The following is a 25,753-nucleotide window of genomic DNA, read 5'->3' as shown; positions in this document are numbered from 1 at the left end:
GACTCAAGGCCAAACGTGAGCCCATTAAACTCATCAGTCAAAGATATCCACTACAGATGGAGGCTATTATTTTTAATCTAATTTTATTTAAGTTGGCATTAACTGTGTCGTATGCGCTGCACGCTGCAGGCATTTTAACGGCATCAACAACACAATTTAAAGATTGTGGCAGTTAGCGGCTATGTGAGTTACTTTATCTTCAGTTCAAATTTTGACGTGTACATAGAAGCAGACAGTACGCTCGGTGACTTGTCTGAAGAATTGCAGCGGGCCACAACGCAAACTGAAACAAAGAGCATCATCTTGTTTCTAACGGGACAGCTCTTTGGTTGTGCTCCAGACAGCGCAAAGAGCGCCACTATTCTTTCTTTAACGCAACAGCGCCACTGTGCGGTATTGGTTACTACAAGATTGTAACTAGACCCAACGTTAATCAAGTCATTAAAAATGCACTGCGTCACTATATGAAAAAAAATTAATGAAATACGTCAAGTATTAAAAGATACGTAAAATTCCTTAAACGCAATGCTTGATTATTTGTTTCAGGAAAATGTACGATAGAAAATTAATATTAGATATTTAAAGATATTTTAAGAAGAATTTGTCACAGGAACATATGCAAATACCCTGATGAAATGTGTGGAGAAATATAAGTGAAAAAGAGTCAGAATGGATGTGTATTTTACACACTTTATTACAACTGAATAACATATTATTACATAATACAAAGTAAACCAAATGGTATTTGTATTATTTACAAGAGTATTTTGTGCAATGGACTTCAGAACCTCTGTTGTAATCTAGGGTGAGCTGACCAGTCTAGTTCACTACTGAAGATGTCATCAGTTACTGGAACAATATTCTGTCTGAGCCAGATCTTACAACATTTTTTCTTAGAACATCAAGACTTATAGTGCTCTGCTTTGACTGAAGGACCTGACTTTTAAATACCCAACAAGAACCAGTTATGTCAAGTTCAGCACACTCTGCAATCAGTGGGAAGCCTTAAGTCTTCAAATGAGATTCCTGTCCGTCCTTGCCCCCTTTAAATGTTTTTTGCTGCAGCTTTAGAGATGTTAATTAATTGCTGGCTGACTGAATAAAAGGCTGCTGTTGTTGTTGTTGTGGAGAAAAGTCAAAGGGTCTGCGGTTCTCAGTGTAGCCATAAAGTTTCCGGAGGGCCACGCGAGCTGCTTCTTCCTCGGCTGCTGCAAGCGTCTCTCCTGGACCCTGAGCCAGTAGCTTCTTGTCACTGAATTAACAAAGAGGTGAGAAGACAAAAATGTAAATTCTTCATAGCATTAATTTTAACCCATCGCATCAGTTTTAAATTTAGAACAGTAACAACGCACGAACAACAGAACACATACCTGTATAAGCCAACAAAATACAGTGGCAACACTGTGCTGGCTCCAGCAGACCGGATGAGCCGAGGCTCCGGCAGAGGAATTTTCCTCTTTGTAAGCTCTTCCACCAGTAGTCCCATGGGGTTGACCACAGTCCACATATCAAAGAGGTCCTTTCCTATCAGCTGAGTCACCAGAAAATCCTAGGAAGAAGGTGGAGGTAAGATTACAAGAACAAAATGTCCCACCACTGTACACACAGCAGAGGCAACTGAGCAATGTGGACAAATTATGCTTCCTCTAAGCGAATTATTATGTGCCAATGATTTTGTGCCATAAGCGACCTACCCTGAGAAATAATCCAGTTCGCTCAGCTCCACTGCTTTCCTGCAGAGCTCCGATCACTGCCATGAAAGTAGAACAGAGCACATCATCTGGAACAGGGAATTCTGCACTCATTGTTAGGTCTTCAATGCCCAGATTTCTGGCTACGTAAGTGATGACTGCTGGACTGGTGAGGTGCCCTACAATACTCTCCACCCCGATGGCCGGGAGGCTCGGGAAGCTTGCCCTGCACCAGTCGATCAGGAAGCTTTCAGCGAACGCAGACCCCTTTTTACTCAGCTGCATATTATCTTTTAGAACAAGAGCGGCAGTCTCAGATTCCACACCCAACCCCTTTCTCTTCTCTTGCTCCATCTGCAGGTAACAGGGATTGATGAAGGCTGTTTTCAGGAGCTCAAGAGAGAAATTTTCATGCAGGCGATGGGTGAAAGCTTGAATCTCTGCATGGTAATCCCAGTGAGGCTGCTGGGATCTGAAGAAGAAGAAAAAAGTAAATACCAAACAGAAATAGGAGTGTACAGTGGCTAAAATCATGTCTAAAATCACTAAAAGCGTGTACAGAAAGTCTTAGAAGGCCATGGACAAAGCATACGGTCATTAAAATATGACATTTTTATATATTAAATCAATGATAAAATTAGAAGATTAACCGAGATCACGGGGAGGATCTTGGTTTTCTACCCTTGGGCAAAGAAGCTTCGACAGCTAGCTACGCTTCTGGTGTTATTTGGAAAAGCCATGAAACCAGTAACGCCACACGCAGCGCTAAAACATCTGCATTAAACAGTTGCAAAATTGCACTAAAATGCCGTCCATATGCACGCTTCTCAACGGACTATGAAAAAATAAACACATTGAAATATCAAATACACGAATGGCCTTGAGACGCTCTCTAGTGATTTTTGGCGTTACCGTGGCGTCGGAGGTGGAGGTCCTTCCAGCTTCAACTTCTTCGCCATGAGGTACGTGTAAGCTTTCATCCATCGCTTTTTCTCTCTAACCTGTGACAGTGAAATATCCCTGCAGACGCGCTGGCAATGAATTCCTAATGTCAAAGCACCACGATTTAGTAAGTACCCTGACGCCATGTTGGGTCCCTAAACAGCAAGGTGCAACCACTAAAAGTGTCCGACACGGAGCAACAAAGCATATCCGGTAGGCTGGAGCGTAAAGACGGAGCGCTACCATGGAAACAAGCGTAAACGGTAACTAATATTAACGACCGGGGCAGGCTGCTGATTGCTATTTATTCGACTGTACAATTCAGAAACGCCTATAAAACCAATCGTTAAGAAGTATTGTATGTTTCTGATATCAATTTTAACGATATCCACTTCGGAAAATCAAGAAAGGATGGAAGATCAAGTGTTGGTAGCAACTGAAGTCGAAGGTGGGGATGCCCGAGAAAGTTCTGACAGCAGTGGAGCTCAAGAAGACCTTGGGAAAAAAGAGCTGCAAAGTTCACCTCAGGAGAAAAATAAAAAACACTCAGGACCACGGATGACCAAGAAATTCCTGAGAGACCACTGTAAGCAGAACAAACTGTACATAACACCATGCCACAATGATGCGCTGTATCTGCATTTCAAAGGTTTCTCCACCATTGAGAACTTAGAGGAGTACACAGGTCTGAAATGTCTCTGGCTGGAAAGCAATGGGCTCCAACGCATTGAGAATCTGGATGCTCAGACTGATCTGCGCTGCTTGTTCCTTCAGCAAAATCTCATATACAAGCTGGAAAACCTAGAGCCTCTGAAGAAACTCTGCATCCTGAACGTCTCCAACAACTACATACACATCATAGAGAACATCTCCTGCCTTCCTGACCTGAGTACTCTGCAGATTGCCCATAACAAGCTGGAAACTGTTGGTGACATAGAGCATTTGAGTCAGTGTCTGAACATTAGTGTATTAGACCTCTCTCACAACCTGTTACACGACCCTGACATCCTGCCTGTGCTTGAGGCCATGCCAGAACTGCGTGTACTGAATCTAATGGGAAATGAGGTCGTGAAAAAAATCCCAAACTACAGAAAAAATATGATTGTACGCCTCAAGCAGCTCACGTTTCTTGACGATCGCCCTGTGTTTCCTAAAGACAGGGCATGTGCTGAGTCGTGGGCAGTGGGAGGGCTGGAAGGGGAACGCCAGGAGAGGGAGCAGTGGGATACACGAGAGAGGAAGAAAATTCAGGAAAGCTTGGATGGAATGGCAATGATTCGGAAGAAGGCCCAGGAAAGACGCAGACTCAGAGAGTTACAGGATAAAGGTAATCAGCTTTCAGCTTTTACTACCCTCGTCTGTATACTGAGAGTAAATGTGGATGAATGTTTACACAGTATAATTGTTTCATTTCAGGGAAAACCGATGCTTCCTCTACTCCAGAAACTACTACTGAGGAAAACGGTACCCAGATTTTAACTTCTTCACAAGGTGACAAGATACAAGCTTTTGTGCAGGACAGCCTGGATGCCCATGAAGAGTTCTTAGAGAAACAGTCAAAACAGGGACTTCTTGAAAATCAACCAGCAAGTAAACATCTTGAGACCAAGGAGGCAGGTCAACTCCTGATGAGAGAGCAGTTAGATGAAGATACCCAGGACCATTCTCCGATAACGCACACCGTAAGAGAAGAGAAAGGAAGGGAAAAGATCCCAGCAGATGAGCAAGGCAGTACTGTAGGGCACATGTTAGAGACAGAAAATAAACAAGAAAAACAGTCCAAGAGAAATGAAGCAGAGAGAGAGCAGAGTAAAAACAAACAGCCTCCCCTTCCTGAAGCCGATGACGATGTACTGGTACATAGTCCTGGACCACGGATTACAGAGCTACAAGATGCAGAGCTGCTGGAAACCATTCACCTTCCTCCAGCAAGTCGCTCATTGCGTATTGATGAGTTGCCTGATTTGGAAGATGTGGACACAGAAGACTTTAACACAGCGTTCTCTTGTAGGCAGGCCTTTAAACCAAAAATAGAAGTCATATCAGGTGACAGCAACGGGGAAGCACCAGCTGGGATTCAGAGTGACAGCATCTCCACATCCGCTCCAGCTAAGAGCTTTTTGTTCCTAACAAGTGGCTGCGACAAATCACCGGCTGTCTCTGGCAATTCTACATCGCTGGTGTATCCAGAGGATGAGGGTGCGCCTTCCGACCCGTCAAACTCAAAAATAAACCGAACCTCCTCTCCACCACGCTGCCTGATCGAGGAGCTTGAGTAATACCTTGATGTCATTAAATTTGAAATATGAATTAAAATAGTAAACTGCAATTCAATCTGTAGCATATTTGTGATAGCTGTTTTGTCTGTGTGCTTGTCAGCTGTTATACTGTGAAAAGAATAAATTCAGGACTGATTTGGTCAGTATTCTCGGGGGGAATTATACGTTTACTCTTCACATTACAGCAACATTTTATATAATTTTATTTCATTCAGGGTTTTTCCCAGACAACTGTGGTCCTTTGTGGTTTAATACAGTGCAATGGGTAAGACAATGCTAGCTGTTTTGTAACAGATATGTATAATTTTTGGTTACTTCTGACCATTTCAAAAGCAAATGTATCTATTTTGTTTGAGAGAATCCACCCAAATAAATACACTTGTAAATTTTAGGCTTTTTTCCTCGGGAGACATTTAACTCCTCTACAGGAAAAACTATGTTAACGTCTCAATAAAAATACAAGACCACACATGACTGGTACGGTTTTACTAAACTTTATTAAATTTACCAGCCAAGTCACATATTACTCTTAGTATTCAGCATTACCACCATGGAGCTGTATGTCCCCACACTACAGCTCCTTATTTTATTTTTTTTTTGGGTGAACTATATACTGTGCCTCTGGATGAGGTCCGATTGACATGAACAAATATTTACAACAACTTAGCAATGGGCAGCAGAATTTGAGAATAAAAACAAAACACAAGAAAATGGAATAGAAGGAACAAAATAAGAGTACAAAAATAAAACTGTACATGTTTAAATAAACAAAATCAAAATGTTGAGCCTATGTGCAACAGGCCTTGCACGTGCTAACATCTCCTCACACAGGGGTTAAGTGCAGTGAGCAGCTAACTGATAGGATAAAGGATAATACGTTCTTGTCATGTGGATGGCGGAAACACAGGCCGGCTCTAACGTCGCAACCACACCCAAGTGTTGATGAGCCAGAAAGCGACGGTGACGGAGTACAGGATCATCTCTCGCTTTGTTCGCTCTTTGTTCTCTTCCTCCAAATGTTGGAGTCTCCGGTTCAACTTGATGAGCTGTTGCCGAATCAAAAAAAAATTGTTTTATCAGTCTGGCCTCTTGCACCACACAAGACAGAATTCATTTATTTATCATGAGCTAACCTGCCGTCGAAGTGTTGTTGCATCGACCACAGTCATGTCATCAGCTGTCCCATCCAGAGAGGGTTCATATGTTGACAGTGCAAGCCTTAAAAAAAAAAAAAAGGCTAGTTTGAGAATCACAAAATAACCAAGTCACAGCAGCACACGGCACATTCAAATACGCAGAACAATTTAACAATGGCAATGTAATTTTTATAGATATCTGTGTCCATATATCTGTGTCCTACCACTCAAGGTAGGAAAGGATGAGGACAAGGAGAGAGGAACAAAACGAAGTGCCAGATGAAGTTACCTGGAATCATGCAGGGGGTGGGAGCTGGAAGCCGACCCCCCTCGCAGTGATGATTTGCTAAGGGGTGGGGAAAGACAGAGTTGGGAAAAGGCGAAAGAGATATAGAGAAACCAACAATGTTGCATCCATGCACACAACTTGGATGTCTTTAATGCACCTAGACTTTCTCTAATTTTCTATTCTTTCTAGTCCTTTTAAAAAGTCTTATTTCCCTAAAGTTGTTTTCAGTGTCTTAAAACAAGTCACAACTATATCACTTTAGTCTTCAAAGGGGACAAAGAATGTGGGTAAGTGTTCTAAAAATACCTTTTTAAGCATACAGAAAATATGAATTTGTGAGCAATATTTAGAAGATCCATTTTCACCTTATTCTTTCCTTAAAAAGCTAAACAATTAAAAGGTCAAACACTTGCAAAACTCCTTGGAAAGTTCAGTAATGAATCCACATGCTCTGCACAGCGTTTAACCCTGGAGTAACTGAAGTGTTGAACCTGAAGGTGAAATAAGTTGTCAGCACTACTTCACTTTCTCTTTAATACACCATCTCTGAAGTTTCAAAGGAAGATAAAACAAATTCCTCAGTGTGAATTATTCCCTTTCTTACAAAGCAAACATTTATGGTGTTTGAGAAGTCAAAGTTAGGGTTGGGCGATTGGACGAATATATCGACTATCGACGATAGACAGCCCATTGGCGATCGTTTTTACAAGGGCAATTTATGTATCTATTCGCCCATGAGTAAGTTTGCTAATAATGATGGAGCTAATAGAAGCAGTCAACAAAAGAATAAATAAATAATAGCGCGGTTTTAACAGCACCCTCTTTCATCTGTGAGCAAATGCACCCTCCTCAGAGTGTGCCCAAATGCTTGTTGATGGAGCTGCAGAAGCTGGTGATAGCCTAGCATACTCAGCCGGATGGTGGACACGTACATGATCATGCAAGTTAGTCGTGTTTGAGTACTTTGCTTGCTCGGACAGCCCTAATTTTTTTGGAAATTAGTTCATCCATGTTTGGACTTCTATGATGTAAACGCGGAAATCAGTCCGTGCATGATCATATTGCTCCACCCATCAAAAAGTCTGCGCGTGCGCGAACATATCACCCATCATTGATTAGTGGACTGACGATGTAAAAGTTTTTACATATCGCCAAACCCTAGTCAAAGTGCAACTCAAACAACTTGATTCAACCACTGGTGGAAGTGGCAGTTCAGAGCTTCAGTTTTTTATTCTTCAACAAGCAAGGAACTTAGAAACCTTTTCTACATTTTCTGGGATTAATACATGTGTTATTAATACTGTTAAAGGTTAAAACTGGTCACAAGATTCTTGAGACTACACAACCTGTACCACATGACCCTCTCCCAATCCAAAACAAATGGTGCTTATGGGCAGAAATGAAAGTACATTTAATGCCATCTATCATGAAAATAGCTGTTGCAATTTTTACGGCCTTTTTAAACCAATACCCATTCGGGCAATTTTTTTTCCAAAACCTTTAAGCAAAAAAAAAAAAAAAAAAAAAAAGACCAGATGATGGGGAGGTCACCTGCGAGGGTTCTCATCCAAGACCTCCAGGACGTGCTGGTAGGCCCGACGTGTAGTGGACTGGATGAAAGATAAGACACCACTAGCGCTGTAGAGGTTGTGTTCTTCAGCCTCGGTGAGAGGGGGGCATGGGTGAGCAATGGCTGGGGGGGAAGGGGTTGCACTGCTCAGTGCCCACCATTAAGAGCAGCAAATTCAGTAGGGAAGGGAAGAAGAGAGAGTACAAGAGAAGGAGGAAGGAAAGGGATAGAAATAAGGAAAGGAAACTGTCCTCCACTGACTGTGCAAAACTAATATCAGAGTGAAAGTGAATAGGCAAAAAGCAGCAGCCAAAGACTGAACCTGCCAACCACACTATGTTCTAACACATCTGGCAAGAAACAGGAATGCAAAAGGAGCTGATTTTATGTTTGATTAAGTGACTATTTTCTAGTTCACCATTCAGGCCAGACAAGGAACCTTGTTAACAGTACCAGTGTGCTGTGTTGCAGAAAGTGATCAGGGCATGAAAAGGTGTTTTTTTTTTTGTCCGAGAACTGTGTAATATTTTTCTCAAATATTAAGCCTAAAAATTTCTGTCAAAATAATAAAGTTGCCAAGCACTTGTAGTTTACACCAGGCCTTCAAACAAATACATGAAGCTACTAAAGCTTCAAATTTGAATCGCTTTGCATTAAAAGCAGTCTGCTTCACTAGTTCCTGTCAGTGCTTCCCCAGCTATTCCTGTCCTTCTGCGTAGAGGGGATAACAGTGTTCAAATTTGTAATTTATTTAAACTAATCAATTAATCTTTAAAGACTTCACAATTTGGAAATAATCTACCAATAAAAACATGTTGTTAATGTATTAAAAAGTAGCAAAAAGTTTCTGCATCAACACTGACAGCAGCAAAAGCTCCTGACACAGTGGCTTACAATACAAGAATGAAACCAAAAGAAAGATGCTGCATGCTTTACATGCACAAAGACGTAATAGCTGGTACCCAGTTAATGGACCCATACTCACGCTGAATCGTTGCGCATCAGCTGAGTGTTCTGACGGACAGCCGCATTCTCACTGGCTGAACGCTCCCTCCGTAAACGTCCCTGGGGTCGCAACTACAAGGAATAGCATTGACAACTGATTTTCTGGTTATTTGTTACACTAAGGACATTATCTTAAACAATGGGTGAATTGTACATAGTGTTCTCTGTAATAAAAAAAATTACTGATTTATCACTTACCACTTCCTCACTGTCTGGAGCCACCCGCTGATCGTCTTCCATGAAGTCCAGGGGTCGCTCATTGAGGGTGAGGACTCTGGGTGGAGTTTTAAGTGATAGCATTTCCAGTGGTGTTGACTGGATGAGGTCCAAGTCTCTGGGTCTGGAGAACTGGGAGTCATCACTGCCTCCTGACAAATGAAATGTACTGTGAGACTAACCTATCACTTCTAACACTTTAACAGTATGCTGTGCTTTTAATACAAAATTGAATGAATTAAAATCAATTAGTTCACACCTATAGTGGGAAAAAAGCAAATATCCCCTCTGCCATGCTACCTGTATGCATGTCAGCCCCTTCACATAAAAAGCAGTAAGTAACAGCTAAGTTGAGCTTAAAATCTGTGTTGCAGTGGCTTTTGCGCTCATTTTTTCTTTCTTTTGCTTTTGAATGTCAAGCTTTGTTTTCCTTGTGTGAATGCACATCACTGTGCTCTGGTCATAGTTCAACAATGCTGAACTTTGACCACAGCACACCAGTGCTTCCTGAATGGTGTGCATGAACTGTGCTTTACTCAATGCAGGGGGCAAACTGCTCATGTGTAGTGCAACTCAGTGGAAATAATGTGAGCAGTGGTACTGATGTCACATTACGTAAAACGTTCATGTTCATGTGGTTCTCTGTGGTGAAGAGAAACACAGAGACACGTGCTGTAGTAGTTCCTCTGTCCCACTTTACACCCCTTTTCATTCTCTTTCTTTATTAAATGTTCATAACTCCTCATGTATGGCTGTGTCAACGGAGACCATTTCTAGAGCTGGGTATGTCTTAAGATATCAAAGATATTGCGGCTAGTGTGATCACATCGCAAGATAGTTTGTAATTGTTACGTTAAAAGTGAAATAGTTGATGGGATCTTGGCAGTAAAACGGCATCTAGGAGCAAAGTCCTGTGGCACTGATAGAAGGAGTTCTATAATCTGCAAAAGACTGTGAGGAACTACCATAATGGTGAGTCACCAGTGATGTGCAGACATAGTGTGACATAAAGGACAGAAAACATACAGTATACTAACCAGCAACCACAATTCTCTCTGGGACTTGCATTATAACACTGTGAGGGACCTCCTGCGATCCCAAATTAGGGTCCTCGTGGGCTGTTGGAGCCACTTTGAGCATCTCTGGGATGCGCATCCTTTGGCTTATTCCCTCGGTGTACTCCAGCTCATAGTGGATACGGTTAATTTCAGCTATATCAGCCGTTGGAGAGGGGAATGTTGCTCCGTTCATTTGGCTGTTCATCAACACAGAATTAATTGTTAGTTAAACAGAAAAAAATCCCTAAAGGAAGAGAACATGCTGATACAATAAGCCTTTGAGCTAAAATAGTTCTACTTCAGCCACACACTGAATAGCTATTGTTATGCAGTGTGTGGCTTCAGCTATTAAACCTAGCCCTAGCACACAAAACCAGAATATCTCCTCTAGGGACACAGTGATACTTGGTGGTGCTAACAGAGTAGTGGAGAGGGGATTAAAGATGGAACAGGCTTGTGATGTTATCATAAGTTATCACATGATGTATTCAGATTTTTTCAGAGTCACGCAAAAGTCGAACATTGACCCCAAAGCAAACAACATTGATTTTAACATTAAAGAACTGCTGGTCTTATTACAGAGTGTTTATTTTAAAGCCCTTAATGCTCACAAGATGACAAGAAATGATTAACTTCAGGTTGCTGTACTAGCATAAGAAATATCTAATACATTACCCATGTAACAACATTCAGAAACTATTATCCACAAACATTTGCGGAAATACTTTGCATTCCAGAAAACAGGTTAGCTTCCGAAAATGAAATTGACAGAAAACACTTTAGCTTAGCGCCATTTCAAGCTAGCACGTTAGCCATATTTCTTACCGTTTAGTCTGTTGCCACGGGCCGCTGTTTCGTCGAAGAACTTATTCAGAAATTTTTTGACGGAACAAACCTGAAGTCGGAAATGTAAAGCTCAGTTTCAAGTATTTTAGGTATTACAGGTGAATTAGCTGTTAAGCATCTCTATGTTGTGAGAGAGGACCTTCCCCTCTTCCTGCTTCTTCCTCTGTCTTGTGTCTGCACGCTAAACAGGAAGTGGCGTAATTCTGGGGAAGTTATGTCATTAGTACCAAGCGCTGAAATTAAAAGCAGAGAAAAAACTGGACATGTTTGCAAACAGTACAGCCTAAAATAATATAATTTGTCTAACTTGTTGGTTTATTGTAGCTTACCATTAAATAGCCTGTATTTAAATATTCTACATGCTTTCAGAAATGACTTTAAGTCACCATAGTAGGTGTTTTATCTATTTTTTTGTTTTATTGTGGCTTATTTAATTTGGCAAAGAATTCATCCATCCATCCATCCATCCATCCATCCACCCATCCATCCATCCATCCATCCATTCGCTTCCGCTTATCCTTTTCAGGGTCTCGGGGGGCGCTGGAGCCATCTCAGCTGTCATGACTTTACGAAACGCAATAACATAATTTATCTGCACTGAATGTTTATTGATCTGCTTTATTGTATTCAGTAAAGCTTAATATATATAAAACTGTTGAAAGTAGTTTATTTTTATTTTATATGCACATCGAACCATTTAAAAAAATCAGAATAATTTAGGAGCATTTGTCGATAGGTATAGCCTTTTGATGAAACTACATATTTTGTCTTATAAGCAAAGCTGGCTGTATTACTAATGAGTGCACATGTCAGTGTTGCCGGGAGGTTTGGAGAGATGGCCCCACAGTCACTGTGGGTGGTGCCTTTCTTCGGAGCCATGCAAAGGCAGCCTTTGACATGAGACAGTTGCCCCTCTGCGTAACAAGCAAACGGGATATCAGGGATATCATTGCAGGATAAACAAAAGTCGTGAGTCATGTTTAAAGGAGGACTTTCATAAGTGTCAGGATGCTCTTCATTTAACAGGCACAGAGCCAGCGCCGATTGAGTACTTCTGACCGTGGTTGTAACTGGCTGAAATTATGTTCCCACATATTTTTATTTTGTGCGTAATATTATTTGGCACTATGCATATCGCGTCATCTTTGGAGCTGCAGCTTGGCATGTAAGTAACGTGTTTTGGGTTTGTTTTGGGGTTTTTTTGTTTTGTTTAACATCGTTTCCACTGCTTTCCGTTTGCACTGTGAGCACACACTTGAATATATGATCAGGTGAAAGAGAAAGATTTGGGGCTTTTAAATATGACAGAAGCAGCGTGCGTTAGATTGGATTTTTAAAACAGAGATTCTGAGTTTAAACTCTGTTGAACTTTTGATTTCACCATTTATAATTCTCACTTCTCTCCACTCTATGTTTTTCTGCTCAATGACCACTAGGAGTCTCTCTTTCGGGTCCCCTCGTGCATGCGTGTCCACTGTTTTTGTAGCGCGGATGTAATGTGCATCTGCATAATAACTTCCAAAGGAATGTGCTTTTCCTTGGACTGTACTTGAGGGTTTTGAGTTTAAATAGACTGTGGAGGACATGATTGATTCTTTCATTACCAGAGAAGAAGAATATTTCCTCTAATTAACTTCAGGTTGCCCTATACTGAAGCCAGATGGTTTGAGGAGGAGGACACCTATGGATAGTTTACCTGCACTCACAACATAAACAGATGCAGGCTCCTTAAATAGAAGCTTACAAAGTTTAAGATTTGAGGCTTTTTTTTTTTTACACTTTATTTTGTAGATTTACATTGTAACAATTAAAATGTGGTTGTTTATCTAGTGATAAAAGCAGTAGACGGTGATAATGTGTAATACTAAAACAAATGAACATGTAGAACATGTATATATAACTGTTGTCTACCCCTCAACACAGTCACCTACCAACACATAGACAGAAAAATACAAATAAAGCACTATTTACTGAAAGTCATCAGAAAAACAGATTTTTTTCCCCCAAGTTTTTGCCATTTTGTTAAATAAACTATGTGTTTTTCATGCCCAGGCCAAATGTTTGTGCTGACCAGGAGATGTCCATGGTAGGGAGCCGTCAACCTTGCGTCCAGGCTTTTACCCGCATGGTGAAGGTGTGGAAGCAGGGATGCACAAGCCACAAATGGTGTATGGGTGTTGAGAGGAGGTAAATGTAGACTTTTAAAATTTGGTTTGCCACTGGCGATCTCTCCGATAACTGCTGGGGATGACTTCTGTTCACGTGATCTGGGGCTGATAGTTGTAATGTTCATTCTTCTGATTAACAGAAACAGTGACTAATTAGTATTACTACAGTTATTTTTGACTGTTTTATACCTTACACTTATTGCTCTTTTATGCTTTTATATGCATTTATTTTGCTTTTGTGTTTTAATGCCATCTAACCTGCTAGCATGTTTTGGTACCTTGCCATAGCCCTCATCCTCCCCTCTTACTTCATCTTACCCTCTTACATGTTAAGCACTTTGGTACACCATGGTTTTTAAATGTGCTACATAAATAAAGTTTGTTGTTGTTGTTGTTATTAAACCAATTGGCTTTTGCATCTACAAAAATTGTTTAATGATGTGTTAAAAATCTTTTATACACTCAACATTATAAGGTATTACCTGTGAAGGTAATGTAATGACCTTAAAATTGTGAAATTTCCCCTCCTCAGGACAGCGTACTACACAGTTTACAGGCAAGTGTACAGAGTGGATTTGCACACAGTCTACAGGTGCTGCCCTGGTTGGATTCAGAAGGGTGAAGAGAGAGGTTGTCTGCACAGTGAGTAATTGCATTTCATCAGCATGTATCAGATGGAGCTACTTTCAATACTGCTGTGAAGTTGCACTTGAAACAATAACTGAACCCGGAAACAGCCTGTTGTCTAAACCAGCAATGGGCAATTCATTTTCCCAAGAAGCCACATGAGAAACTAGGACTGTTGTGCAGTGCTGCACCAATAAGCTGAACTCAACAGTCTCTGTTTCTCATGTGGCCCCATCGGAAAATTAATTGCCCACTGCTGGTCAAGACTGTATATGCAGAAGTGCACACATAACTTGGATATATCAGCAGCGTTATGCTATGTGATACCTTCAGGGGTTTGCAGTGCCAATATGTGCTTCAATGGAGGGAGATGTGCTGAGACTGGAGACCAAATATGTCATTGTCCACTGGGCTTCAAAGGCACACGATGTCAATATGGTGAGTATTCAGCTTCCCAGAAGATGAAAACTAAAGATTTTGCCAATTTATTAAATTGAAAATAAGTCACTGAAGTATGCAGGTAATTCAAAATAGCCAAATATATGTTTGGGAGCCGGCAAACACACTTATGTATATTCAGGGTCCAGTTCAGACCTTATGTGTTCACTCTGCTAAAGCAGAATGAGCCTGTCTTGTAGCTGTGATTGGACGGGGCTGCTCTGTGGGGGCTTTGGCTAGTTAAAGGTGAAAGAAGTGGGTTTTTGTTTGGGAGAAATGTTTTTTCTTTGAAGGCAAGAGCCTGGAGTGCTGTGGCTAACCCAGCTGAGCTTCCTCTCTATAAAAACTGCTCATTAATGAGACTGTCTTCAGTCCTTATTTTATATGACAGAAAAACTAAAACAAAAAATCTTCAGAAATAGAAATTTGGTTTCACCTACCAATATTTCCCCCTGGTTGAACATTTCCTTAATGCATTGAATTAATTGATTTGTTTGTTGAGTATTCTTTAAGGTTTGATAGTTTGGAAATAGGGATATTTCCAGTTTAGAAGCCAATGTGAACTCCCATGTCACTCAGTTATCAGCGTGCTTCTTGCACGGTATAACATAAGGCAGCCAGTTGATGGTTAGCATATACTTACATGTGCAACCGGTTTCCTGTACAAGGTCTCTTTCAGCTGAACAGCTGTTTGCCAGATCACTGCTCAGAGAAAGGACAGTGAACATTTGACAGGGACCAACCTTTCACTCCCTTCCAGTCTTTGTACTAAGCAAACCAGACATTTGCTGCAACCTTTAAATTACTGCGGAGATACAAAGGCAGCACGTGTGCTCTTAGCGATAACCTACCAGAAGGTGAATAAGTGTATTTGCTAAAATGTGGCTTCCTGTAAAATGCATCTAAGCAGTATCTATTACTTAAATTGCATTTAAATAAGCCAAAACAACTTAGAAATATGAATTGTTGGAGATAAGGACTTCTACACAAATAAATAAACTGGACATAATCAAAACCTCTAAAATCTCAGCCTTTCAGTTCTTAATGAACTGCAACTGAGCAACCTGGCATCTGTCACAAATAAATAGCGAACATCTGAAGTAAAGCAGAGTTAAACCCTTATTATTCTTCTTGTCTCTTGTTGCCATCATTGTCTATTCTTTCCGCTCATTGCAGTCTAAGTAACTCTAGTTTTTGTGTGCTTGTTGCTGTTTTGGAGGAGTCCTGCAAAGAGAGAATGGTGAGCGGAAGATATTTGGTTTCTAGCCCCCCACATGCTCACAGAAACGCAAACATGCAGGCAGACACACACATAAGCTTTGCTGTTAGATTTCCCAGGAGAAGGGGCCTGCCAGAGGTGTAACACAGTCCTTCCTCTTGCTAAGATGTTTTCACACAAGCCTGTTGTTGTTTGTTAGAGGCAGCGCTCGCGTTTGTTTTCACGCGGGTTCTTTGGTTTTCACACATCTAAGTGATGGATTGGAAACAGAGATGTTATAATCAGGACTTTCATCCTCTCTCTTTCACGTCCTCTTTGGGAACGCACGTCTTGCTCTTCTCTTTCTTGAAAACACTTTTCCTTCTCTCGTCTCGTGAGACAGATTTATCCACAGTCTTCTGCCAGAAACATTATGCGCCGAGAGAGTCAGCCAAGCTTCTGTGTTCAGCCAGGTTCCTTCCCTCGCAACCTTTGCCTGATGCGGCATCAAAGACACACACTAGTCATTTTGATTTGTGTGGGTTTAAGCAAATTACTATCGTTATTAACCTGCCTTCTTTATTAGATTCGTATTGTGAGATTTCACATTTCAAAATGACACTTTTTTTCTTTCCCGTGTGAGATTCAAGTATGATTTAGAACAAACAGGAACAGTTAAGAAGAAGGAATGCTGACCTCTGTCGTTTTACCTCAGAGTCATAAGTTAAAGGTAGCTGTCGTGCGCTTTGGTCGTGAAGATGTTTCGCAAGACTTTGGTAGACTTATAGTCGATCCCTCGTGTCTGAATCCTTTGCCATGTGCATTTAATCCTGCTGCATGTAATGTTTCTGGTGTTTGTCAGTTTGTACACTGACCAGTCTTTCAGTATCTATATTATGTTCTGCACCTGCACTGGAGGCCGACGTACTGCATGAGAACAGCTGCTTTGTCAGATAGATAAATCTCAGTTTTTTTTTTAAAAAATGTACTCACAAGAATTAGTTAAACTTCTCTGCTTTCTTTTCACTCAGAACTAGTGTTGTGTTATTTTTTTTTAAAGTCAATAGTGCTTGTTGATTAAATTAGGGCTTCACCTGTCATTGGACAAATTACAACGCTATTATTGATTGCAGCATAGCAGCAACTTTAACCCACATTTTGGCAACTTTACCCCCTTGGTGTTTTTACACTACAACTCTCATCAGATTGTTTCGAGCCTCAAAAACCAGCACGAACTGGGTTTTGATGTAACAGAAAAGAAGAAAGGATTATCAGTATTTACAAAGAACCACAGTGAATACTTCAGATTGTGTGTTGGAGCTGGGCACTCTGAAACTTTTGTGATGGATCCTGTTGCTTATATATTAATAGGGGTTCTTCTCTTGAGGTGCAAAATACATTAAGGAGAATATTTAAATCAAGCACATAAACTGATTCGCTAATGTCTGTGACACACAATTTACTTGTCTTAATTTTTGAGCTTTATATTGAAATTAACTGATTCCACTTAAGTTCAGAAAACGTTTTCATTTGTAAATCTAACCACATGCTCTATTTGGGGATTGCACTCACTGCTCTTTTGCCCCATTTAGTAAATCTGGGCCTTAAAGACTAACTTAAGGGGAGTTGGTACTACAGGAAAGGAAGGAAAGCGTGAATGTGAGTGAATTTTACACTCCCAGAAAAATAAATAGAAGACTTTTCTGTGATTTCATTCTTGTATTTTGCTTGTTTACATTATTGTATTTTGCACAACTCTGTTGCTTGTGAAGCTCGCACACAAGAATTTCACTCACATGTGCTGTACCAATGTATCTGCACATGTGATGTGACAATAAAAGTGATTTGATTGTGTGGATGCCCTCAAGGGCATTGATTTGATTTCAAACTAAAAAGGTAATCATATTTCAGTATTTTGTTTACAGTTGCTAAAAAAGGTGATTGGCGAATTAAAGAACGTGTTTTTTTTAGAGTGAAAATTGCAATTCATTAAATGACAATGAGTTTATTTTTTTAATTACAAGCCTGACTTTCTCGTAGCAAACGACTTCCTGTCACTATTCATCCTGTCACTATTTCTTAAGATATATAACAAAGTGCGTTGTGAGGACAAAGGATATGTCAGCCTTGCCTTTTCACCACAGCAGATTTAGACTTCAAAAGAGGCAAAATGTACACTGAGAAAAAGCCGAACATTCTGACTCTGGTTTTAGTTCAAGTTACAATCCAGGCACTGCTCCCCCTCGCCTCTTTTCAGCACTCATCACTGACTGACTTTCTTGAACTGTTACTTTCTTTGGTGCTCTGGCCAAGTCGTGGTGGTAGAACCCACAGTGTGTTGTGCGGGCCAGCTGACCACCTGCTTCTCATTTCTGATGTGAGACAGTAGGCATCATCCAAGGAAATCTATGTCAGCCACTGACACCAAGGCCGGGGTGTTGACACTGGGAGGTCATAAACAGCCTGCATGTTGCCCGAAGCATGTGTTGAGACTCTGGAGCCGGCTCTGTAATAGTTCTATTTATCCCTGCTTGTGAATGCCACCCTGTCTCACTCTGTAAAGCTTTGGATTAGGCTTTGGTTTGGTTAGATTGGTGCATGTGTCTGTATAAAATTAAGAGACCATGGGCACATAACAGCGTGAGGACAGAAACCATCTGGTCCTCACTAAAGAAGCCTTGGCTGCTTTCAGTGCACTTTTGGAACAGTTGTTATGAACGGTGCTTAAGACTAGATCTTGTAGTGGGTGTTTTTAATGAGACAGCGATCAAAATCAATAGAAATTACAACTTTCTTGCAAAAAGTTAATTGATATAAGTTGTGATATTATAGGTAGCAACATCCAAACAAACTTTGTTGGGAATGTATGGTAGAACAAAGATTTTTCTAACACAAACAAAGTCACCAGGCGGTGTGTGAATTAAACTAAGTATATGTAGCAACAGAAGTGGACTGGACAGTTTTATTTCCAGACTTTAAATCTGAGGAACTCTGTTGACAGCCTCGGGGGAATTGCAGTTTCAGTGTAAATCACATTTTCTCTCATGGAATCTTCTTTCTTCATTTGAACTTGAATGTTTGATTCTGCGGACCTCGAGTTGTCTATTATCGGATCACATCTCACCCCAGTCACTGAGCTCCTGTCTGGACGGGATTTCTGTCAGATTAAACACACCAATCTTTATCTGTGTCAGTGTTTGAACACTTGTGTACATATTTTTACAAAGGTGTGAATTAGATTGGGCTTGATTGTATGACATAAAGCTGAATGGATGGTGGAGATGGAGTTGCAGGAACACGTCTGCAGTCTTTAGTGTGGTAGATTACAGTAGGTTGTCTCTGAAAGTTTTCTTCTGTGATTGCCGAATGAAAAGGCTTCAATACAACTGAAGTTCTCTATGACTGTATTAAAGTTTTTCAATGAGCTACTGAAATGGGAAACAGCTATAGCTATAGAGGGAGTGGCTTTTCCTGCAGAGTTGTTAGGATGACTGCAATAAATAAAACAGTGGGAGACGGTGACTCAGTTACCACCAGGGGCCCGTTCTTCGTACGTCGCTTACTACATCCAAGATCAAATGACACATCCAAGATCAAATCATCGCGCTAACCGTGAGCTCGCTAATCCGGTTCCCCGAACACACCTGCTGTTGACGATTACTACAGCTGGACGCAGGAATGTGACATCACTGGGTGTCGTAAAAGGGGCTACGCATCGATAGTAGAAACATTGATCGGCAACCCGCTGATTGGTCGGCGAAAATGTCGAAGGGGCGTGCTCGGTATTTTCCGGCAGCAGAGCAAGAACTCTTGATTGAGGGATTTCAGGAGTTTCAGAGTTTAATCAGAACGCAAGGGAACACTGCAAAGGCTGCAAAAGCAAGGAGAGAGGGCTGGCAGAAAGTTGCTGACAAATTAAACTCGTAAGTTATTTAATAATAACAATAATAATGGAGTGGATTGATATAGCGCTTTTCAAGGCACCCAAAGCGCTTTACAATGCCACTATTCAATCACTCTCACATTCACACACTGGTGGAGGCAGCTACAGTTGTAGCCACAGCTGCCCTGGGGCAGACTGACAGAAGCCAGGCTGCCATATCGCGCCATCGGCCCCTCTGGCCAACACCAGTAGGCGGTAGGGTAAATTTATTGTATTACACTATATTATCCAATATTATATTACATTATATTATGTTATATTATATCCCCTTACACATTAGAGCCACAACAGGACCCACTAGAACATGGGAACAAGTAAAAGTGAAATATAAGAATATTCTACAGAATGGTAATATTTATCACTTATATTGCTTTTCGTCTCTAGGAAAGAGACCCTGAAATAATCTGTTTGTTTATAACAGCAACCAAGAAAAGGGCAGAGCAAAAAAAAGACAGGTGGTGGTCCTGCACCCCCTCGTCAACAAGTTGGTTAAGTAAATAATACCCTCAGGGGAATATCGATATCTCTCTATGAGCACACTGTCGCGCTGAGGTAAAGGATCCTGTCTATCCCGCAATATACGCTGAATTCTGAAAACTCTCCTTATCAATCTTGCACCTTCCGCAATGGGTTGGTCGCGTATACGGACAGGACATGGCTGCGACAGGCTTCCCAAATCCACCTTCGCTTTTATAGCCGTGGTCTCTCATCTTGATTACACAAAGTAATTTGCAATTACTACTCTGAAATATGAATTACATCTGTAATAATCACATACATGTAATAGAATGTTAATAGTACATTTCCCTTTTTTAGGAAATGACCTGTATGTATCTGTGTGACATCAATAAAAGGATCAAGTGCTGCATTATCTTTAGTTACATTGATAATATTTATTTATGGTGAAACAGTGGTAAAATATCGCTGTTGCTTTCGTATAAATGAAGCGGACATACCTGCGTGGCCGCGATCTAATCCTGTTTACATAAAGTAAACCTGCTCCCGAGCAGGTTTACGCTTACGGCTCTGTTGCTATGACAGCAAGTCCCGGATGAGCTTCGGGGAACCGACTGATCCAGGATCACGCGAAATCGTCAACAATCTAATCCGGCTAACCTACTTAGCGAGGTACGAAGAACGGGCCCCAGGTCTCTTCTGTTGTGTATTTACTTTTGGTACAGGAAGCAGAGACTCTGTTTATTATGTGCATTTGACTATGTAAAACAGATTATAAACAGTCTGGCATAAATGGATGCAGTTTTGTTTGGATGTTGAGATTTTCTTTTAAGTCTTGGATTTTGTTGACTGTGTTTGTGCATTTTGATTTGTTTTACAGTATTTCAACAGTGAAATGTGTCCTAGAGAATCGGGAGTTATTTTTGTTTGTGTTGCAGCAGGTTTATATGTGCATGTGTTTGGATTTTCATGGTTCTCCTACCTAAATGTTCTCACACCTAAATGTTATTTTTGTCGTTAATGTGTTTGAACAGAACTGGCTCTAGAGCCCCAGTTTTTAAGACCAATATGGAAACCACTGGAAAAATATTAAGAGGTAAAATAATGTAGACTGAAAGCAACACAGCAGTGTGCTTGTGAGAGGAAAAGTACTGCAGAGGTGTACTAAAGGTGTTCAGTTTGAGTGCTGTGGTCAGTAGGTCTGGAAAAGACGTTACTACATTAATAAAACTTAGCCTATCTGAAAGAAGGAAATACAGCCAGTAATAATGCAAACCCAGTAAATTAACAGATGTATCAATATGACACTTGGTTCATTAAGACATGGAAGAATCTGATGTATTACAATCAAGTATTTAATTAAATCATGTTTAACTTAATTACATTAAAAGACAATTTTAGTCTTGATTCTGTACAAATTTGATATAAGGTCAGAATGTATGAAAAAAGTCATCTTTTTTAGGATTCATATGTAAATGCTTTTGGAAAAATAGAAATATTTTAAAATAAAAATAGCTTGCAGCCAACATGAAAAAAACAAAACAAGACAAGAACATTGGTTATACTAGTCGATATTCAGAAAAGATTCTTATCTGGAAAAGATAAACACTTTAGATGCTGTTAAAAAGTTTTAGACCCTCCTACTCTCCACACACAGATGTCTGAGGAACTTCAAAGAATGGGGATGCTATTTTCTGGGAATTGATTGGTCAGTAGGTGACGATTTCATACATGTTGAGCTCTAATCTGGAACCTAATCTGATCTGTGTTAGTGCACAGCATATGTTACCATGGCAAGCTACCGCAGTAAGAAGTTAACCATGTTCATAGTACTGAAAACCAGGTTTAACCCTGAATTTACCAAGGAAGATTCAACTAGCTTTGTAGAACAGCTTCCTGCACTATGAACCAAGTCCAGCATATCCAGGTTATCTTTTTGTTTTCTGGATTCACTTTCCTCACCGCTGGTGATCAGGATAAGCGCTCACACAAAGCTGATTATCAACTCCTTAAATTAAACCAGAGTTTCCACTGCAGGTTGATATGATGGGGTTGGCGTTGGCAGCATCTAACCAGTATAAAAGGGTTTTTTCCATGGGTCATAACACTTTTCTTCCACAGAAAATGATCCCTATGAGTGCTACCTACACCAGAGACATCAGATGGTGTTTCAAAAATCGCTACAAAATATAAAATATACACCTGTAAAATACAAAACTGTTGTAAAGAAACATGGTTAACCATGTTTAACACTGAAGTTACACAAATAAAACAAAATCCTGTTTTGTAGTACTGGCTTTAGGGCTCTGGTTGTTGTGTTTGTAGCATTTCAAACACATATTACCAGCAGGGAAGTTTCAGAGTGCCTTTGGGAACATCAACACTCATAACATGATTGAAGGTGTTTCTTTACTTTATATATATATTTTTCTATCATATAAATGCCACTAATGATATCGGCAAATACCTAATATCGACTGAAATTGACTGACATATAGACATATAGACACATTCTGTCTCTCACAGTTGAAGTGTACCTCTGGTGCAAATTACTGACCTCTGTCATCATTTTAAGTGGGGGAACTTGCACAATCGGTGGCTGACTAAATACTTTTTTGCCCCACTGTATGATAATGGTCGAGCTTTAGTTGGGCTCTGCAGATTTACATATGCTAAGCTCATTGCATGTTTCCTCTTTGAGTATTCTGTGGAGGTGTTTATGCAAATTCTTGTACCTTACGCTTGACTGTTTCCATTTTTCACACAAGAAAATTAATGTTTCCTTCATACATCATTTAGGACCGGTTCAGGGAACATACTGGAAATTGTTAACTCTAATCCATTGGGTTTTGAATATAGCTAAAAAATATTTGCAACTTGGAAAAGATTCAGGAAAAATGATTTGGTAATGTCTTCACTTGGTATGGTGTATATCCTTTATAGAGCCTCTGCCAGTGTTTAGTCCTCTGTCTTCTACTGCTTTCACATGTCTTTGGCAGTAATATCACACATTCCTGGATTTGACTCTGGACAGAAAGAAAAATCTGTTCAGGATGAATTTTTACTGGTATGCCTGTTCCTGCTCTGAACTTTAAAAAGAGTGTCAGTGAAACAATCTGTCCGTCAAGAAAGAGAAAAAAAACCATAGTCTCTTTCAGGTCTCTGGAAGTAATTAAGCTCAACGATGTAGTCAAGCCAAAATATCAATATGTGGTTACAATAAAAACATGGCTGAGGAAAAATAAATAAATCTAGTCCTAGATTTAATTTGATAGAAATGTTCGTGAAGACCCAGAATGAAGGTGTATAACGTCTTAGTAGCTCCTGTGGTTGTTCTCACAAAACAGTGATGTCTTTCACAGGTTTGGAAGGAATCCTCTTAACTAACATACCATGCGGGGAGTTTAGCTTCTCTAAGTCTTTCCGTGCACTTAGGTCATAGCAGAGCTCCAGGTGAGTTTTGAGCATTGTGCTTTAACTCCTAAGCAACAGAAGCAGATTGTTCTTTCCCTCTAGGTACAAAGGAGTCATTTTAGAACAGTTGTAGTTCCAAATCATTGTCAACAACTATGATCTTAACACAACCTGGGATATAAGACAGCACTCTAAAGTCCCAGCTCACACATGTGCAGCAGGCAGTAATTTATTTAAATTATGACAACTGTGTGGTTGTAATGATGGCAGGCTGGAGTGCTTATGTTGGTCTTGTCTGAAAGGTTTCTGCAACAATAATTTAGGTCATGGCTACTAAAGTCTGTGAGGTGTGGAAGTCATAACGTTTGTTTCTGACAGAACTGAAGTGCAAATGTCTAAATGACCTCTGACAGGTCGGTTGTTGCTTTGGCTAGCGCTTTGTGTTTTTAATAATAGTGGTTAATGAAAAGCTTCACTGAAGGTTCCTGTGCATCTCTGGCGTAATATGTGCTTAATGACTGAGAAACCAATACCAATCTCCCAAGACATGTTTTAAACACATGGTAGCGATCAGCTTTTGAAAACTGAGTTAAAAGCCGCAGATGCCTCTGGCTGAATACATCAGACCTTACAGCAAGTTAAAATTAAATGTTGAACTCTAATAGTGATTGGATGCCAGAGGTTTCCATGATCCACAGAAAAAACTGTATCATCATAGTTATAGTCATGTGTGATTTTTCAGGATAAACATAGTTTGTCTTCTTATTAAACACTGAGACTAAGACAGTGATAATGTTTGTTATGTGCTAGCATTGCTTCCTTTGTGACCTGTGCACCCAGTCATCCTGTTTTCATTCCTGAAGTCTCTATATGTGGATGTAGGAATCATATGCCGAGACACAGACCGTGAATATGGCTCGTCTAACAGCAGGACACAGGGGGGAGCAAGGCAAGTGCTACATGATCAGCATAGCTATCAGAGGAGGGAGGAACATTAGATCAATTGCTGCCATGTGACAGGGAAGTAGCCACATGCTAAAAAAAACACCCCGGCATCTTTTCAAATGCATTTAGCTATCATTTTTATCAGGTTAATGCTGAACAGGCCGCAGCTAATGGTCTGTGAGATGAGCTCACTGTTGAATTCCTACAGTAGCAGTGGAGTTATTCTTCCATGAACTCGGTTTGGCTGTGCTCTATAGTGTTAGTTTTGGGTTTAGAAAAATAAGCCTAAGATAGAGGCCCCCTTTTTTGAGATTTTTGAAGTAGACAAGTGGTGAGTTTTCCACCAAGAAAGTGCCCCAGAGTTCTGAAAACTACTTTAGGGAAGTTAGCAAAAGGGATAAAAACCTTTTTTGGCCTTCACTAATCTAAAACTGGAGAAATATCTGATATGCAGCTGTTTGGCTATAAAGCAAGCAGTGCAATTCTGATTGTTTTTCAGTGTGAACTTTTCTCAGAAGAAGATAAAAAAAATGCTATCTTGACCTTTTGTTGTCTTGTAGGAGAACATCAAAGAGCTGAAAGCGCTGTGAGTCATTCAGGCCTACACACTTCACTAGTTTCTCTAACAACATGGTTTTCTTTATAACTCGTGTTCTTGCTCATTTAAAGGTAAACTTTTCCTTTAACATATGACAGTAAGTAGGCAGCATTAGCAGTCAGTAGCATTAGGGGAAATGTTGGAAGTGAATGGTGAAAGTTAGAACATGCTGACGCTGTGTAACTTAGTACATCTTACTACGTGTAATAATTCTCAAAAGCTAGAAAGACCCTGGCATGGATGTTGTTTCACAATGAAAAGTAAATAGTAACGTTCAAAGCTTTATTAAACTGAAAAATCATCCTTAGCACGATCATGTTTATTCCATATCTGAAACAGCAATACTGAGATGCTGAACAATCTTCTACATGCAGTACAGTTAGGCATAAATCTACATCCATGTTTCATCCTCTCTGTGGAAGGCATTTTTGAGGAAGATAGTTTTCCCAGATGTTGAAGAAAACTTGATGGAATTATGGGGCAAAAAGTTCAAATAAGACTATCAAGCCAGGGGCTCCAGTTCAACTTTTCTATCCCAATTAATGAACTGGGTTTTAATGTTGGAACTTTGGTAATTACAGAGAAAAATGCTGGTGTTGTGCGCGGATTAAATGTTGGGGGAGAAAGCAGGATAGCACACAGTTGTTGTGATTCATGTCTCTTGTACTGCACTGTCAGAGAACAAATAAGGTTTTATTATTTACTATTAGGAAATGAAAGATAAGAAAAAAAAAGCATGTTTACACCAAGTAAATAATCTGTGTCCCCCTAAAACATCTGATCCATCCTTACAATAAAAACAAGTTTTGAAGAGACAAATGGGAAGCATGTGAGCTGCACAAGTGAGTTCACCACATGGTTGAAAGTGAGCAGGGCTAAATGTTTGTCACATAGAAAATTAAGAGCAAGGAGAAAGGAAGCTTTTCAAAATACT

General features: G+C 40.2%; 4 protein-coding genes across 5 annotated transcripts in view; 2 read left to right on the top strand and 2 right to left on the bottom strand.

Annotated features, from left to right (window-relative positions):
* Positions 1-676: 676 nt before the first annotated feature.
* On the bottom strand, positions 677-2,834 carry mrpl44 (mitochondrial ribosomal protein L44). The gene is made up of 4 exons (XM_026192481.2): positions 2,604-2,834; positions 1,695-2,163; positions 1,371-1,549; positions 677-1,252 (listed from the first exon to the last, which is right to left on the bottom strand). The coding sequence occupies exons 1-4, from the start codon at positions 2,777-2,779 to the stop codon at positions 1,081-1,083; spliced, it is 996 nt and encodes a 331-aa protein (XP_026048266.1). The 5' UTR covers positions 2,780-2,834; the 3' UTR covers positions 677-1,080.
* Positions 2,835-2,845: 11 nt separating this feature from the next.
* dnaaf1 (dynein axonemal assembly factor 1) lies at positions 2,846-5,058 on the top strand. The gene is made up of 2 exons (XM_026192480.2): positions 2,846-3,960; positions 4,050-5,058. Exons 1-2 carry the CDS (start codon positions 2,994-2,996, stop codon positions 4,910-4,912), a joined length of 1,830 nt encoding a protein of 609 aa, XP_026048265.2. The 5' UTR covers positions 2,846-2,993; the 3' UTR covers positions 4,913-5,058.
* A 332-nt stretch (positions 5,059-5,390) lies between these two features.
* Positions 5,391-11,229, bottom strand: mffa (mitochondrial fission factor a). Of its 2 annotated transcripts, XM_026192482.2 has the most exons (8): positions 11,012-11,229; positions 10,166-10,383; positions 9,111-9,280; positions 8,893-8,984; positions 7,889-8,050; positions 6,338-6,394; positions 6,046-6,130; positions 5,391-5,958 (listed from the first exon to the last, which is right to left on the bottom strand). In XM_026192482.2, the coding sequence occupies exons 2-8, from the start codon at positions 10,377-10,379 to the stop codon at positions 5,827-5,829; spliced, it is 912 nt and encodes a 303-aa protein (XP_026048267.1). In that variant the 5' UTR covers positions 10,380-10,383; positions 11,012-11,229; the 3' UTR covers positions 5,391-5,826. The 2 variants fall into 2 exon arrangements, with proteins under 2 accessions (XP_026048267.1, XP_026048268.1); XM_026192483.2 differs by lacking the exon at positions 7,889-8,050.
* Positions 11,230-11,857: 628 nt separating this feature from the next.
* egfem1 (EGF-like and EMI domain containing 1) overlaps positions 11,858-25,753 on the top strand; it is a 57,369-nt gene continuing 43,473 nt past the window's right edge. Inside the window, exons 1-4 of the mRNA XM_026192800.2 lie at positions 11,858-12,197; positions 13,085-13,219; positions 13,733-13,842; positions 14,161-14,265. Of these exons, the coding sequence (XP_026048585.2) occupies positions 12,115-12,197; positions 13,085-13,219; positions 13,733-13,842; positions 14,161-14,265 (433 nt within the window). The 5' untranslated portion in view covers positions 11,858-12,114. The remainder of the gene's footprint in view (positions 12,198-13,084; positions 13,220-13,732; positions 13,843-14,160; positions 14,266-25,753) is intronic.

This window comes from Astatotilapia calliptera, chromosome 14 (genome assembly GCF_964374335.1).
Source record: "Astatotilapia calliptera chromosome 14, fAstCal68.1, whole genome shotgun sequence".
Lineage (NCBI taxonomy): Eukaryota > Metazoa > Chordata > Actinopteri > Cichliformes > Cichlidae > Astatotilapia > Astatotilapia calliptera.
This window is presented reverse-complemented; position numbering and strand designations above follow the sequence as displayed.